This window comes from Podarcis liolepis (genome assembly GCF_965112155.1).
Source record: "Podarcis liolepis genome assembly, chromosome: 4".
Classification (NCBI taxonomy): domain Eukaryota; kingdom Metazoa; phylum Chordata; class Lepidosauria; order Squamata; family Lacertidae; genus Podarcis; species Podarcis liolepis.
The window spans coordinates 42,437,247-42,455,170 of NC_139558.1; the positions used below are offsets into that span (position 1 = coordinate 42,437,247).

General features: G+C 39.8%; 1 protein-coding gene across 3 annotated transcripts in view; it reads right to left on the reverse strand.

The window, feature by feature from the left end:
* The window catches only part of MAP3K15 (mitogen-activated protein kinase kinase kinase 15), a 61,750-nt gene that overhangs the window by 27,801 nt on the left and 16,025 nt on the right, over positions 1-17,924 (reverse strand). Inside the window, exons 4-7 of one of the 3 annotated variants that reach the window (XM_083501798.1) lie at positions 12,771-12,848; positions 7,970-8,163; positions 5,102-5,270; positions 4,197-4,303 (exon numbers count right to left, since the gene is read on the reverse strand). In XM_083501798.1, the coding sequence (XP_083357924.1) occupies positions 4,197-4,303; positions 5,102-5,270; positions 7,970-8,163; positions 12,771-12,848 (548 nt within the window). Of the gene's footprint in view, positions 1-4,196; positions 4,304-5,101; positions 5,271-7,969; positions 8,164-9,121; positions 9,155-12,770; positions 12,849-17,924 lie in introns of those variants that run through there. The other 2 variants (XM_083501800.1, XM_083501799.1) reach the window with 2 other exon arrangements.

Consider the following 17,924-nt stretch of genomic DNA (forward strand, 5'->3'; position numbering starts at 1 on the left):
CTCCTGGATCTGACTTTTATCAAAATCCCTCATAAAGATGAAGTGTGTGCACATACTCTTTCTGTCCTAGGGGTTGAGGGAAAGCAGATCAAGGAAGAGAGAAGAGAAGTGGCCAGAGTAGGTAGAAACAAAAATCCAAATGTCCCCTCAGGTGAAAAAAGATTGGTGACTCCTACACTAAATACACACAATAATTTCACCAGGCAACCTTAGTATGAAATTGTGTATAGAATTTCTGTTGGAGCTTTCCAGAGCTCTAGATGTGACATTCTGGATAGATTTTACACAAAAGATATGCAGCTACAGTGTACGTTCTGTCTCTGCTCTTTTCCTCTATACACTGATAAGTCTTCTAAAATCATGTCCTCTGTCACCCTGAATTGCCAGAAGTCAGATGAGTAGCAGCTATATTCAAACTAACAGAATGAATAGTTTGAAGTTAGTTTGTCAGGTTGTACACTTAGATGGGAAGAACCAGCTGCACAAATATAAGATTGAGGACACATGGCTTGCTAATAGTACATGTGAAAAGGATCTAGGAGTCTTGGTGGACCACGAGCTTAACACAAGTCAATGGTGTGATGCAGCAGCAAAAAAGGCTACATCAACAGAAGAATAGTGTTCCAATCAAGGGAAGTAATAATCTCTCTCTATTCTGCCTTGGTGAGACCACAGCTGGAGTACTGTGTCTGGTTCTGGGCACCACAATTTAAGAAGGATATTCACATGCTGGAACATAGGAGAGAAATGAAGATGATCAAGGGTCTGGAAACTAAGACTCCCTGTTGAGGGAATTGGGTATGTTTAGCCTGTAAAAGAGGAGACTGGGAGGAGATATGATAGCCATCTTCAAATATCTGAAGGGTTGTCATATGGAAGATGGAGCAAGCTTGTTTTCTTCTGCTCTAGAGGCTAGGACCAGGACCACTATGCATTGCATCGGCGACAGCAGGTGGCACTTTCAATTATCTACCCAAAATGAAACAAAATTCAGTTCTGGCTGGAAAACTTTACCAGCTCTAAACATTTATCATACAGCATTAGTACAGGAAATGCAACCACACTATTTACAAATTACCTATGCTATGTTTTATTTGAAAATATTCAGAAGCAAACATTGCAGCACAAAGCTTGCTATGCTTAAGTAAGCAGAATAATTCCTTTCAATGATAAATTCAGACATGATGCAATTTTCAACCGACAAGGCAATTCTTGTTATGATAGCTTTAATACTGGATACAGTATACTGCCCAAACATACAAATACTTTTCCCCACAATGATGTACTCTGTTGTCATATGCTGTCAATATCAATGATTACACATTTAAAGCAGCTTGATTAACAGGAGAAACAAAATATTCTCTTAAACATTAAAAAAAAAAATACGGGGGGGGGAATCAAATACCAAAAAATGAAGAGAACTATGCAAAACAGCAGAACTGGCAGCAGAACAAAATAATTGAAATAGAAGCTTCACACATGCTCCATGCCAGAGTAACCTCACCAGTACACACCACCATCTAAAGCAACACAGTGCCAAACACACAGCTGCATAACCACGCCCTCCCTCTCTCCCACCCAGCTAGGGCCTTACTCTCTGCCATTTCAGTCTCTCATACTTATTGTTATTAAGCAAAATTATAAAACACAAAAAAGTTAGAATATAGAATCCCACGCTCAGCAGCAAAAACACAATTCCAGTTACCGCCCAATACTGTAATACATTGCTCACTTTCTCCTACTGGACAATAAATTCAACAATACAACATTAAAGAGGGAAGTGGTTAGTCGGGTGACCCTGAAGAGAAGACACCAAAAGGAAAATTAAAAGACACTTATCCCGTGTTAGCCACTTATCCACTGCAGCAGCTGTCTTATCTAGCCTCTGGGCAGGACACAAGTCAACTAGCTGCAGCTGTTAAGAGTTGCATTTGAGAGACAACAAAAGGTGAAAGCTGTGAGACTCATTTTGCATGGGGAGCTGCAACTCCCTCACTACTCTGTGATCCATTACTTGTGTGCTTCTCTCATACAAAATATTGCAACTCTTTAAAGAGGTTCGAGCTTATACGTGAACCTAAAAGCCCGAACTACTGTATTTTTTGCTCTATAAGACTCACCTTTTCCCTCCTAAAAAGTAAGGGGAAATGTGTGTGCGTCTTATGGAGCGAATGCAGGCTGCGCAGCTATCCCAGAAGCCAGAACAGCAAGAGGGATTGCTGCTTTCGCTGCGCAGCGATCCCTCTTGCTGTTCTGGCTTCTGAGATGCTTCTGACCCTTCTGAGTAATACCCCTCCCCACCTTCTCACTATATAGAAGGATCTGGCAACTTCTGTTTCAGTGTATCTGAAGAAGTGTGCATGCACACGAAAGCTCATACCAAGAACTAACTTAGTTGGTCTTTAAGGTGCTACTGGAAGGAATTTTTTTTCTTGTTTTCCTCCTCCCAAAACTAAGTGCGTCTTGTGGTCTGGTGCGTCTTATAGAGCGAAAAATAAGGTACATTATCATTATCTGAACTTAATGAACTAACTACCCATTTTTTGGAATGCTGCCTCAACTTTATCTGGATGGCTATGAAAGGGGTGCACAAAAGCAGTAACTGTACCTATTCCTTGCTTATTATGAATGATACAAAAATAAAACTCAAAGCCTGTGTTACCAGGAAAAGAAAGGTATGCACCAAGATTAGTTTTGGAACAGCATGGAATACAGCTGAAATTTAAAAAGAAGATAGCTATTTATCTACTCTCAAAAGGTGACTGACAACTCATGTTGTCAGAAGAGCTAAAAATATTATAAAAATTGCATACAAGTCACTGAGCATGCCCAAAGTAGGCTTTAGATCCCAGCCTATACCATATATTACACATGTGCATATTGTTTAGAAGCTCTGAGAAGTTCTTCTGAAACAACATGATCACAGGAACCTTGTTTGTCTTCCTTTATAGGAAGTTGTTTGACTTCCCTTATGGGATTTTTAAAAAATCTTGATCTATTATGGTGCACCAAAAGTTGTTTCTTCTCTTTAACTACTCAACACCTTTTGTTATTGGAAAAGCTTTGAGGTGTTGGCTTAAAGGGCGCCTGTTGTCAGTCCTGGCAGTGACTCTGGCCATCCTTCATCATGTTCATGTACTGACAATATTTAGGCTATGACTTCAGCCTTGAAGCACCTGTCACCAGCAGTTTACTATCCAAGTTATCATTTATAAACATGACCTCTGTGCTATATTGCACAGTAATGAAAATGCAGGACAGCTGAGCCTATAATAAGTATGATGAAACCATTCACAAAGTAATTGGCGTTTAAAATAAGCACACACTGTATTTTCATATTGTGGTGTAAACAATCTTAGGTAATTTGCCTATTATAAATAACTTGGGTTAGGCTTAAACCGAAGCTGTACTGTGATAATATACCCTAGCATGTATTGAGTACTTTAAAAAAGGAAATCAAAAAATTCAGAGTAATTCTTGATTTTTTACAGGTTTGTTCACTGCATTTTTTTTAAGCCAATGAATCCCAAAAGCAATTTAACAATAAAAAATATCAACATTAAAACATACATAAATACATAAATACATTTTCTAAGCTAATCCCAATAAAGACTGGAATGAGAATCTTGCTTAAAAGGCTTGTTGAAAGAAGATCATATTCAATAAGTACCCAAAAGGCAGAAACAAGGGTACCTGTCTGATACTGTATACTGGGAGAAAATTGCAAGAGTATGTGGGGGTAGCATGCACTAAAAACCCAGTTCTTACACTGTATGGAACAAGCTTCCTAATGAGCTGGTTATCAGCTGGAGCCCCTCTCCTGCAGAGCACAGTGATCACTTAGAATATATGAGGGACAAGAGCACCATGGATTAAACTTACACTTTTAAATAAGAAGCTACATATACTTCAATTATCAGCCTACTAAGCAGAATGTAGTCCAACAGAGTCTGTAGGAGGATTTAAAATATTTTCTGGGGGGAATGGCGAAAGAGATACATAAGCGGTGGCTGGAAAGTCATCTGCTTAAGTAGAATGGATTGGGTATGGAAATACACTGGGAATGTTTGGGTCACCTTCATGTAACAAATATCCGAGTCTGTGGTTGCAATTACAGTTTTAAGTTGAAGATGCCTTTGCACTAATGGAATAGTTACCTCTCTCTGTAAATGTATTCACACAGGAGTTAATCTTACCGATTCAGTGCAAATGCATAATGAAATTTGATATTGTGCTGATCAGCCAGATCACAAGTAGGGAGCATTTCCAGTGTTTCCACCAGCTTTACCATGGCATCGTAGTCCTAACAGCAGTTTAAAGAGGTAACAGAGGAAAGCATTACTAACCAATATTCATCCATCAAACGATTTTTACTTATTCTGACCATGAGCAACAACAACTTAAAAAAATGCATAGCCTATCTCCTTGATACTCCCTTCATCCTAGGACAAGATCTGCTAGAAATATATTCTCTGCCTACAAGGAACACGCACAACTCTACAGGAGCCAGAATTTATGAACTAACACAATCCTGAATGGAATGCATCCTTGCCTGTGTTAACAAGCCACTTGCACCATCCCACTAGATGGCTGACATTGCTCTTTAAGCATTATTGCATTTCTAGCTGAAGGCAAGCATGCACTGCAATGGAAAACATTTTTTAAAGCAGTCTTACTCATAATCTCCTAGTGGGGAATTATAACCTGAAGGGTACTAAGTAAAATGAACACATTAAACTCAGATTGCAGGGTCAGATAGCAAGAAGTTATGTGGCTCATTTCCTCAACTTCCATATCTTGTTGACAAATATTATAGAAAAGGGCAGAAATATTTGCAGCAAATTAATGTAAATAAAGCACTGATATCTAGGGTTGCAATATTTCAAACAGTGAAAATCAGGACACACATGTTGTTGGGGTCAAAGTTGTTGAGCGTTTTTGTGCTATTTTTAAGGAAACAGTCGTCATGAATCCGGATTCTGTAGAACCCAATGATTCTGAACTTAAGATCACCTATAAAAAATATGTTTAAAAATGGGTAAAACCTTGATAAAATAACATTGGGGACATGTACTATGTATTTATGGTAAAAGTAACATACCTGGATATCTCGATATGACAGAAGTAAGTTGATTACAATGTCAGAAGTGAGGACTTCAGTATTATCCATACGAAGTTTAATCCTGGTCAGTTCCTTTGCCAGTTCTTCTCCTTGATACTTCTCTCTAGCTTTTCTAATGTCATTTAACAGAGTTTCCTTGTAATATGTACTAGAGGAATTAAGCATAGCAGAGAAAGCATTATTACTACATTAATTGTTATCTAGGGCTGATGAAATGTGACCACCAAAATATTAGACCTTGGTTTCTCTGAGAGATCCTTCCTGGGAGATATGGAGAGGGATGCCAAATCTCTTTATTGAAAATTAATAAACATTAGGAACAGAAAGGTCTAATTACCTTAAAGGCCATGTGAACATGACATATCAGGAAGAATAGAATCATGGAGGGAATGTGCCTGATCCTACCCTGACAGTGAGCTCTGCATAGTTTTTTTTTGGGGGGGGGGAATGGAGGATGATACAAGAAGCCTAAATTACTGCATAGGCCCCAGCCACAAAGCTGTACCCATGTGGCACAGATTGGTGTGAAATAAACCTGTTTTTAAAGTAAAAACATAGAGGTAGGAGGCCAGAAAAGCAGGAGTGAGCCCATGTCCCTCTGCATATTCAGAAGCTAATTACACATTATGTTGATTGCTTGGCTTGTTGCCACATCAAAGGATTTTAAATTTGATACAAAGCATGTGGGAGGCAGGAGATTTCAGTCCATGCACTGCACTCAGCAACAGAACACCCCCAATTTGTTTTTTAGAATCACTAATAGCAGAACACAGGATCGATTTTCATCAGAAAAAAGGCTGGGGAGGAAAAGGTTAAACCTGCCATCCCCCCACACAGCAGCACCAGTGTAAATCCCCCTCTGCAATGTGCCTAGGATTATTATAATTTAACCGCCATGCAGTTAACATCAACATGCATAGTTTCACCATATGCATGATTTAGGAGGTGTGAAAAAGGACTTAAATCACACTGAATTTGTGGAGGGTAGGGATACAACCAGCAAGTATGATTTTTCTAACCAACTCTCTATTCCCACACACACATTTTTTTAATCAAAACGGAATCACAACTAAGGATGCTATCAATGCTGTATTTTAAGGGGGGAAATATGAACAAAGCTTAATGAAAGTAAATAACAGTATGTAAGCTATCACACTCAATGGCTAGAATCCTAAGATTCTTCATAGTATAACCAAAGGCTTGCATGAACTAAGTGGCATTGCTGACTTTTTTAAATGACAAAACTTCATATCGTGATGTATCAAAAACTGCTTTTTAAACTACCTTCAGTTTCAAAACTAGTTCACCCTATAGCAAGGTAGGAGGCTTATGTTATCTTCTGGATCCTGGCCATGATTAAATGTACCTTACAAACCTAAGTTGAATCTACACTCTTGTTTTCTGAAAAATCAGTTTGGCTCTAGAATGTGGAATTAGAAATAAATTAGGTATGTCTAAACCACACTGAACCATTTACATAGGATCCTAAAGATGTTTGTAAGGTCTTGCAGATTCTTGAATTTTGTTCTGACTGTTTTTAATATTGAATTTTAAATTGTCGTAACCAGACCTGTTATCTGATGGTGAACAGTCAGTAACAAACTTAATAAATAATAATAGATCATCTGGGGAGGAATTACAAAGCTGATATCATTTGCTACTTAAGGAGTAGATCCATTTCAAATGAAAAAAGTAAACTTTTCAGAACCCCAGCACTGATCACTAAATATAGAAGATGAAATTGATATAAAATCAAACACACCTTAATCATATGCAAAGTAGCCTAACAGAACAACAAATGAGGTCTGATGCATGCACAGCGTTAAGTGAATTTAACTTGATTTAATGTCGTGACCTACTGTAATATAGCAGCGTAATTTAATGTACTTGTGCCTGCAAAGGAAGAATCAAGAACACGCTTCCAAGAGGGCTCTGATTCTTTCTTTTGAAGTTGAAACACCTAATGTAATGCTGATGTGACTGACAAGTGGACAGCTGTACCTACCTGTCAAAGTAGTCAGCATGGGTCCCTTAGCTGGAACCAGTTCCCCACCCTTGAACCACTATAGACACGATCACAACTTAGTTCATCTACCAAGAAATGTAACTTGTAATTCCCTTTCTCTTTCATCTGGTCTTCCGACATCACTCTAATTAGCAAGCTAGCTTTTACCCATCAGCACATTGTTACTGTTACTAGCAATGAGTTTTGTAAATAACATTTACTACTCAAAGACAAAATGACTCCTGCCGATGACTGTTAAGATATGTTAAAGATTAGCTGCTATAGTAAGACTTTAGTTACAGTCCTATGGGACTAACAAACATCAGACACTTTGAAGGATACTAGTCTAAAAGCATCTTATTTCAACCAGGGGCTTTGAAATCTATACTACATTTATTTTTACTCCCTTCTTCTCCCAAGGGCTGGCCTGTCAGCTCTGCTTCTATGTACTGTTAGTATATTGGAAAATAACCACAAGTTACTATGCCTAGCTGCATGAGAGAGATACAGTTTAGCTCAAATTAAGACTCCGCCCTATGCTCTTCCCCTCAAGCAGGGGAGATACATGTGTTGGTTATTTTGCAGATTAGTTGCGTTGCAGAAGGCGTGCTGGGGAGACCACACATTCAAGAAATGCAAAAGAACTTTTGCTATGTTTTAATAACAAAAACAAAAACTCCTTTTACACTAAATTACATTATATCAATAAGTATCAATAAGTATGACCCACCCACCAACCCGTTCACCAGGGTACTGAGAGAACTACTTGCTGCTCTTTATATACTATACCCAACAAGCCTGGAAGCTACTATAGCTAAAAGAGGAAAGTGTGTAAAAATTACCATGATGTGACATGAATGTCCTTGAGAAGGCTGATAAACCTGTCCATCAATGGAGCGCACAGAGGCCCCAGGATGGTGTCCCAGTTGGGCTGCATGTACTCAGAGGCTCTCCGCTGGGCATCACTTTCACAGCAAAAATAATCCGCACATGGCGTTACAATGTACGGAATGAAGTAGTAATTGCCACTTGAAGCCTAAAAGACGACAAAGTGTCAAACTATTAGGACAAAGTAATAATGATACTCTTAAGTGTTCTTTATGTTCATCCCTTTAGGAAACAAGGAGCATTCAACAGGCAACAACATAAGCAGAAACATCTGCACCTCTTGCAAAGATCAAATGCAGAGTTTGAAATTAAAGCACAATATTCACAGCCACCCATAGCAGATATCATGTAAGTTAGGAACCGGGAAGCTGTGACCCTTCAAATGCTGCTGGAACACAGTTCCCATCTTCTTTGACCATCGATCATGCTGGCTGAGACCGAGAAGAGTCTGGAGGGCCACAGGTTTTCTACCACCCCAGACATGAGTAAAAAGTGTAGCATTTATTGTGAAATAAAAACACAAAGACTTTTTCTGTAAAGCTAAACAATTTCAAATAGTTTTTAAAAATGAGGTAAGGAAATGTCTAATTACTTTTGAAGACACACCTACTTAGACAACCATTTCCCCAATCTCCTGACCTAAACCTGTTTGAATTGTTTTCTGCTATTTTAATGGCCTCATCACACATTCTAATTGCATACGTTTATTTTAATGTACTGATGGAATTGTTTTACTGTGTAGCTTAATTATTAGTGTTTTGCAGCTGGTTTTATTCTTACAAATTAGAAGGCACTTTGGCAATTTAGTGATACACAAATAAATAATTAGTAATAAAGTTTCTGGATAATTAATACTATGGGTGTTATTCAACTAACTTTCACTCATAGTGGATCCTCTGAAATTAATGAATGTGACAAGGTTATGTCCATTAATTGTAATGGGTGTACTCTGAGTAAAAGTTAACTGGATACTACCCTATAACTAGAAACATGGTAGCTTATGGTAGTTGAGCAGAAGAGTGTAATGTCTGCGGGTGGGTTTTTTGTTTTTGTGCTACTATGGCAACCAAATGGAAGAGGGTTCCCATGTCTTTAATTGCAGGTACCATGGAGGGAAGGTGCATTGGGATCCATTCAGTGTGCTCAGCTGTGGCCAAGTACTAAATCAGCTGGATAGCTCGGCTGGTTAGAGCATGGTGCTGATAACACCAAAGTGGAAGGTTCAATCCCCGTAAGGAACAGGGGCATATTGCTGCATTGCTGGGGGTTGGATTAGATGATCCCCAGGGTCCCTTCCAAATGGAAACATGATCTGAGAAAGAAGAAACCAAATGCTAACCTAACCAAGAACCACAGAATATTTAGAATAACAGACACCTCTGTTTCTGAGCATCAATAGCCATGTTCTGATTCCACGTGCATTTCGTGATGGAGTGTTTTAACTGTCAGATGGGATGTTACATTATTTATGTGTGGGAGCATTCAAACGTAAGCTAGCATGGCAGAGTAAGAAGGGTTTCCCCCCCTCCTTGATGAGCAGGGAGATGTGTTTGTGTTCAACACAGGGATCCTTTGAAACACTGACATTTAAGCACTAAATCCCCAACCTGCTGGCCAATGCATTACAGTCCCGTTAGAGCCATGCCTTACAATGCACAGATCATGTCTGTTCAGTTCTAACACACCTATCAACTACAACTTGCAGAGTTATGTTATTCTGCAACTTCAGGGAGCATTAGGATGCCATCAAAACCATGTGTGTGCGCGCACGTGAGAAAGAGAGAGAGAGAGAGAGAGAGAGAGAGAGAGAGAGAATAGATTGAGGGGAGATTGTGGGTAAGCTATTTTTCATTCTTATACAATATCTGAGTGAAGAAACTGGAAATGAATGACAGTTATAATGATGAGTTTGCTAAAAACCTGTGAATAGAGCCCAAAGAGTGAAAAGTAGGACACATCTGCACATAAGCATTCCTTATTACCATCACAATTCAGTGCTAAATGTGAAGTACATGAAGGGGTGCTTTTATTTTTTTAAAAAATCCTATGTGGAAAAGTTTTTGCCAGCTCATTGCTTCCAACCATTTTCAGGACACAAGTAGTTGTGATTTACATGGACTGACTAAGGGCATCATGTGGGCTTTGGGGGGATCAGGTGTGCTCAATAAACACAACCATTATTCCAATGTTCAGATTCTTCTTTGGCGATCACTTGTAGCTGAGTAAGATTGTCTTCCATAAACACAGTTTTAACAATGAGTCCGTAAGTGACTGTGGAGGCCAATTCTGGATCCACACGTCCTTCCACAGTGGGGACATTGGTTTCCGGGCGGGAGTTGATCATGGTGTGGCTTTGCCAAGCATGCCTTCCTCTTAGCACGTTTCTCCCTTGCGTCCTGAGTTCGAGTGTCTTAGTGGGTTCAGCAGGCAGAAGAGCTCTGAGTCCCTGTTTTCCCAAGGCTTTTAAAGCGAGGGCCTGATCATGGTAACACTAGAGTGAGTCATGGATTTCATTAAGGGTTCCCTTACCTCTATAATTCAAGCACTGTACCCCCTGCTCTCTACCTCCTAAACCCCATATAGCAATAAACTTAAGTGTTTTAGATATCTGTATCTAAGGAGACTGGATAAATAATACACACACATCAATCACAGGGAGCAAACGCTACACATTAGGTAATTTGGTAGTTTTGCTCAGAAGAAAATGGGTCATAGTGCTTTTTGCAAAAGAATTGGAAAACTCATTAACTCTTCATGCTTCAATGTCCCTAGTTCATTGATTGGTTTATCTTTTGCTCAGTTTCTCTTGCTTCTGTTATAAAACATTAAGAACTAAAACTGGCACAAGGCTCTCTCAAACAATTACAGTTGATCTACTTAGTTGTATACCCCTATTGATAAGTATATTAATACTGGCTATAGCTTTTTCCTGTTGAATAAACTCTTTTTTCACAAAGCACTCACTTGTATCCTCTTCTACCCTGAGCTCTCTCTTGCCCCCTCAACTCCCTCTCTGGACTGCCAGCTAACTTTGAGGCTGATTCTTCTTAGTTGGTGAACATGTGGCTACAAGATGGGCAGGAATGTCCCTGCCCATGTCCCTCCACTAACCCAAGCTTTCTGGTAAGAGAAGAAGCATCTCACAGTAATCACAACAAAAAAGCAGCACTATAACCAAAAATTCATCAGAAGCTTAAAAACAGCACTAAGAGGTAATATTGAAAAGCACGGGGGAATGAAATTTTACCCAGGGCCAAATAGGAAATAGATGGCACCAGGTGAGCCTCACTGAGAAGAGGGCTCCATCAAGAGGGTGCTACAACTGAGAAGGTCCAATCTCTGGTCACCACGAATCTTACTGAAGTTGGTGGGACAACAGGGAAGAAGGCCTTTGAGGTCCATCTTAATTGCTGGAGAGGTTCATGCAAGAGAATGCAGTCATATAAATACCCCCGTCTTAAGCCTAACTTGTGCTAAGTAAAGGAAACAGAATGTAAATCTTTCATGTATTTTTTTCCATTGCAGTAAATATATAAGAATTTTCTTCAAGCACAAAGGGTCACTTTTCCATTGAAAAAAGTAGGATGTGGATGCAAGAAAACATGTTCTCCCAAGAAGGAAAACTAAAAGGTAGCTTGTTCATCTACAATGCGGCACACTGTAATTCAAATGTTCTACCCACTGTATTAACATAAAGTGTAATAAAGGAAAAACATAACCGCACAGCAAAGACAAGGCAGGAACCATTCATTAGAAATAACTGCAAAGCATGGGCAAACACCATTTGTTAAAATGACTTTAAAGTTATTAAATGCATTGCCTGTGGGAGCATGCTCAGGATTTCAATTTAAATCAGTAACATTAAGGAGTAGGACATGTTTGATACTAGATAAAAAAACCCACCTAAATAGCTGATCTGCAACAAAGTTATATTTTAGAATTGTGCATGTTATTAGTATTTTCCATTTGAACAAGAATATGACAACACACTGATAGTGTGAGAGGCACTGCAGTTACCACTGGGTAACCTGGGTGGTAGCTCTCCCCCATGTCATGTGGGGAAGATGGGACAATATCAGAATGGGGCGGAAGTTTGGCCCTTGGCTTCTCACGCAGTGTGGGAAGGAGTCATGTAGCAGAGGCTCTCATGCTAGGAGCTTAATGTAAGAAAGCAGAGAGGAGCAGAGATGTGAACTAAATAATACTGACTAAACAACGAACTATTTTGAAATCAAAGAGATAACCAAGGGGCTGTCCAGATGGGTGTTTGATTGAGGATATATTCTGCAACATGCCCTTGACATAATAACGCTGCATTAGTGGTGGACTTATTCTGCTTTAGTTTGTTCTGAGATGCTTTCCCAATGCTACTACATTATTGCTATCCAGAGGAACTAAAGTGCAACCAAAGCGGGGGGAAAATAAACCACAACATTGTGGTATAAAATGTTATGGGATTTCACCCATAAAACTACCGGATACGCACTGACTGGAAGTGAAGCTGTTTGACCACCCGAAAGGAGTGGAGCTTTGGCAGGCACAAACAATATTGAAAGCAGGATTGTACGTGACCATACTGACAGATTCACAAGCATAGGAAGTCATGCATGTGCAATAGAAAGTACATCTGGAAGGGCCCTCAACGTCGTTTTGAAATATCAGGGCAAGAATGCTTTCAAAAGCATAACAGAAAAAGCCGTATAGAGCGCAGCCACACTTACAGAACATTCAGGGAAATAATAGAATGATACATACTTTGCCCATCATACCACCACTGTGGTATTCAGGAGGTAGTTGTACTTGAAGAAAAGCTTTGCGGTTGGCAACTGCAGCCTACTCCAAATTGTAATGGGACATTATGCAAAAATGGAGATCATAGGAGTATGCATATTTTAAAGAAAAGACACACAGAATAGAAAAAAAATGTATTAAAAAGAGGGGAACAGCAAAATATGACACACATGCATCAAGTACAGCATTTTTCTTTTAAGAGTTTATGCAACTTATAGTGGAACTGCAGAGATGTAGATCAACTTGCTACAAACCCACAGATGAAACCATACCAATGTTGTATCAGTCACTTTCAAAACAAGCCACTTTCAAACCATGGGTTGTGAAGCTTCTTTCATTAATTAACCAGAGATCATCTTAAATGACCATTATTATTTTTTTATGATGTGACAACCCAAGATTCTGTGGGAATATAGCTAACTGCTGGAGAAGTCCTTCTTCTGCATGGCAGGAGGAAAACAGAGGGTACATATGAGAGCGAAAGGCTTCACTCAGGCTCATTCAAGCATGTTCACATCACCCTTAAACCATGGTGCAAACAAATGTGTTTAAACATGTGAGTTGCAGTACACTAATCTGCACATGTCACAAAGAATAGTCAGCAGACACCATCTCTCATAAATTTACCAAATAATCCAGACTCTTCCTTAACACAGACATTTAAAAAAATTAAAACGTAGTATTATACAAAGCCTAGGAAAGTAGAATTGCAGTATATAGGTGTAGTATATAGAAGTTTCTATATACGGGGCTTCTAAACAACACTGTTTCTATTCGTTCCCATATGTGAAGTCTTGCATATTTCAGAGATCATGACACCTTAAACACATGTATTTTACATGTTAGGATTTATGGTCACATAATAAATGCAACTGTTGCTGCTACTATAACCTTCATGCTCCAAAGATTATTAGAGTCTTGAGTTTTACAAGGCCACACGCTTTCTGAAGAAGTACCATGTTTTCCAAAACTTATAAAGAGGACTCCTGTCTCTAAAGCAGGGGTGGGGGGATCTATGGCTATCCAGATGTTATTGGACTCCCATCAGTCCCAGCTGGAATGGCCATTGGTGAACAATAATGGGAGTTGTGGTCCTGTAGCACCTGGGAGGTCACATGTTCCCCATCCCCACCCTAAATAATATTAGAAGGAGATTCATATAGTCACACGCACTATCAAACCAAGTTGTTGCCTCTCATTAATACTTCTGAAAACTGTCAAAAGTATTTTGATTAGGCATCAAAAGGAAATTTGGATGTTGTTCTTCCTGCCATATTTTGCAGAAACTAGCACACATTTTTTACCACCCAATGAATGATCATAGAGATAGCAGTGGAATTAAACTGAGTAACGTAAGCACAATAATACTATCTCATAAACGTATTACATGTGGCACAATTATGACCTGAAGAAAAAAGCAAAAAATGTATTTGGTAAACATTTATGTAAAGAGCCCCCTAAGGCACGAAGAAGGAAGCATCTTGAATCTGTACATTCCTCAGAAAATTGACAGCTTGTGATTTATCTGGCATGGATGAACAGACCTAAAAAGGCTTATTAACTGGACAAAGATGGTCAGTACTGTACAATTTATCATTTATGGTACCCGTCTTATTATAATTACTAATGAACCTGAATAATGCATAATGCATAGGTTAGTATGTGCACAGGGGTTTCAGTCCTAAGAATGAAGTATTCTGAAATTTCTAAGTAATGTTTTTTTAACTGAGGCAAACATGCCATATCTTTCTTGGAAACCTACTTTTGCCTAGAGATAGCTACGCTTCTCTTGATCCGTATGTACTCATCATCGCCACTGGGTGTGATATGAAAGCTAGAGGCATGTTAGCAACCTTGTCTTATAAATAAAAACATTTAATATTTTATGCACCTTATCCAAAAAGTAAACATTAGCAATAAAAGCCAACTAAAATGTACAAGCTTCCAGCATTTCTTAACTCTTTTAAAAGGAGTATCAGAGTGAGTGCCATATGTCATATTGAAACTACACTATTATAAATTAACTCTATGCCTTTTATGCTATCTCATGTTAGTATAACCTCTACGCCAATAAACTGACCATGTACCTGAACTCTGTATTATATGTTATACAGTATTTGCTTCACAGATCATTGATTTGACTGTAGTTGTGCTGTTGGGTTAGCGGGACACTCAAAACATTCAGGGAAACAGACCTTAGAGAAAAGTGTTTTCCATTTATGTTGCTACAAGCAGACAACATAACAAAAACACCAACTTTCTATCCAGTTCAAATACAGAACTGACACAAAGTCAAAGAGTAATTTCCTCAGTTCCATATTAGTTTAGGAAAATTGCAACAATCTGTTGTCTCTTGGTTGGGGGTTTGCGTTTCTCGTTACATTTGCTCTAACAAAACATGGCAGGCTTTTAATTTATTTTTGGATTTAAAAGTTTTGGGCAACTTATCCATATCTACTCCTAATAAGCACTAGTGCAAGTTTCTCTTTTCATACGGTAGTCTGGCCAATCTATGCAAAAGGAAGTCATGAGAAGTTAGGAAGTATAATGCAACCTGCCATAAAAAATAGACATACATTTTACATATTTCTACAACAATGCTGACCCCTCAGAAATCAATGAGCACAATCTGTTTCCAAAACCATGACTGCACCATGGTAACACTCTGAGAAAGAAGAAACTGTTCCACTAGGCTGAGTTATTTGCAATTTATTTCACAGATAAGTGCTTTGACAGGCTCTGCAGAGTTGTGTATACACCATCAGTGGTTGCAAATGGCAGTCAGAGTTCAACTCTCCAAGGACCTTTGGGCACACACAGGGGCATAAAAAATGGTGACCTTTAGTTACATGCAAGGCCAGTTCTGTTTTGGGAACCCAGCTCCCGGATGTTAGAAGCAACTCATAATGCATGATTTAATACTCTCAGAGGGGCAGTAAATTAGCAACACAAGATATTAATTGTTTGCTTTGTAAAGTCAAGGAGGATAACATCTCTTTTCATTTGTATCTCATAATATTTTACTGCTAGAACAACAGAAATTGACAAATCCCAGGGTGTTGTTTGTGTTTTAAAAAACCTAAGTCTTCCCACTTGTGCAAGACTTAAATTGGTTACAGAGCCTTATTACTCAGAGCACCTACAAAACTACTCAACTAAGCTCAAAGGCCATGTCCCCACAGATGCATTCTACTGCTGACACAAATGTTCCCAGCTTCATTTTCAAATCATTTCCTCCTTCATTGAAAATATTAGTCCTGATTGGGGGGTGGGACTGGTCAAATTGTTATCAGAGAGTAGATAAGAAGAAGAAAAACATTTCCCATCTGGGTTAAACCACAGAGCCTAGGGCTTGCCGATCAGAAGGTCGGCAGTTCAAATCCCCACGACGGGGTGAGCTCCCGTTGCTCAGTCCCAGCTCCTTCCCACCTAGCAGTTCGAAAGCACGTCAAAGTGGAAGTAGGTAAATAGGTATTTATCTCTCCTGCCAACCTAGCAGTTCGAAAGCACCTCAAAGTGCAAGTAGATAAATAGGTACCACTCCGGCGGGAAGGTAAACGGTGTTTCCATGCACTGCTCTGGTTTGCCAGAAGTGGCTCAGTCATGCTGGCCACATGACCCGGAAGCTGTACGCTGGCTCCCTCAGCCAATAAAGCAAGATGACCACCGCAACCCCAGAGTCGGTCATGACTGGACCTAATGGTCAGGGGTCCCTTTACCTTAAGAGCAAGCACCCCACCCAACAATTGGGGGATACCTAGTAGCTTAAAATCATGCTCAACTGGACTAAAAAAAGAAAAATTCACAGAAATCTCCTGTACAGTCGCACCTTGGTTGTCAAATGCCCTGGAACTCATACATTTTGGCTCCTGAACGCCGCAAACCCGGAAGTGATTGTTCTGGTTTGTGAACAGTTCTTTTGGTACTCGAACATCTGACAGTGCTTCCACGGCTTCTGATTGGCTGCAGGAGCTTCCTCCAGCCTAGCAGAAGCCACGATTTGGTTTTCAAATGGACTTCCAGAACGGATTCCGTTCAACTTCCAAGGTACGGCTGTATTAGGTTTAGAATGGTCCTGAACCAAACTCCTGTCTTGCCCGTTGCGGTAAGACATACTTCTGTGTTGACTTTCTAACACAAAGTTAAGTCATAAGCTCACTCAACTAAATGCAATGCAAAGGTTGCACATGCGTGTAAGTTTCACACACTTGGGCAGTTCTATGAATTTGCATTGTTGTTGCTGTTTATTAAAATTCTATATTGTACCACCCTTCATCCAGGCATTACAGGGTGGTTTACAATTCAAAACCACAAAAATTTATACTGTTCCATCCCACCCTGACCTTTGAGTGCTGCCAGATTCCAGGGGTCCAGGCACTTGCGCAGCGTTCGTGTTTCCTTTGGAAATGAGGCACAGTGGAGACTGTGGTGTCTTTATGGTGTTTGGTTTCTTTACACATATTTACAACCTGAGCCTACGATGGAGGGGTTCAAAGCAATACACTTCAAAAGGGTCCTGTTTCTCCCAAGGCTGCCACCTAGGATTCAAACTTTCAGCCCACATTGTGCCCTGATCCCATCTCTCCAGCTCTCGCTGCTTGCACACGGACACCTCTTTTTCTCTGGCTCACATCAGGTGAAACTGTAATCTTAAACCTTCTACTACCACTGGCCTTTATCTCTGCAAACTAACACAGAGCACAGTGGGGTGGGGGGCTCCACCCATTTGCTGGCTGACAGAGTGTGTTTGCTCTGCTGATAGCCCATCTCCCTGTCTTTGTTCCCTGCTAATGGCCTATCTTTAGCAGTACATTACCAAGCTGGCTCCTGGCTTGCATTTTAACATGCTAAATCCAGTGTCTGCCACCCAGGAATTAGAAGGGGAGCCCAGGAAGCCCACCAACTCATAACATTACAAAAATACATACCATAATAACAAACAATAACCACCACCCCCACAAAAAACTTTTAAGCCATAGATTGTTTCATTAGCCAAAGGCCTGGGAGAAGGTGACAGTTTTTGCCTGATGCTGAAATATATGTAATGCAGGTGCCAGGCGAGTCTCCCTTAGGAGGGCATTCCACAAGTGGGGAGCCACTGCAGAAAAGGCCCGTTAT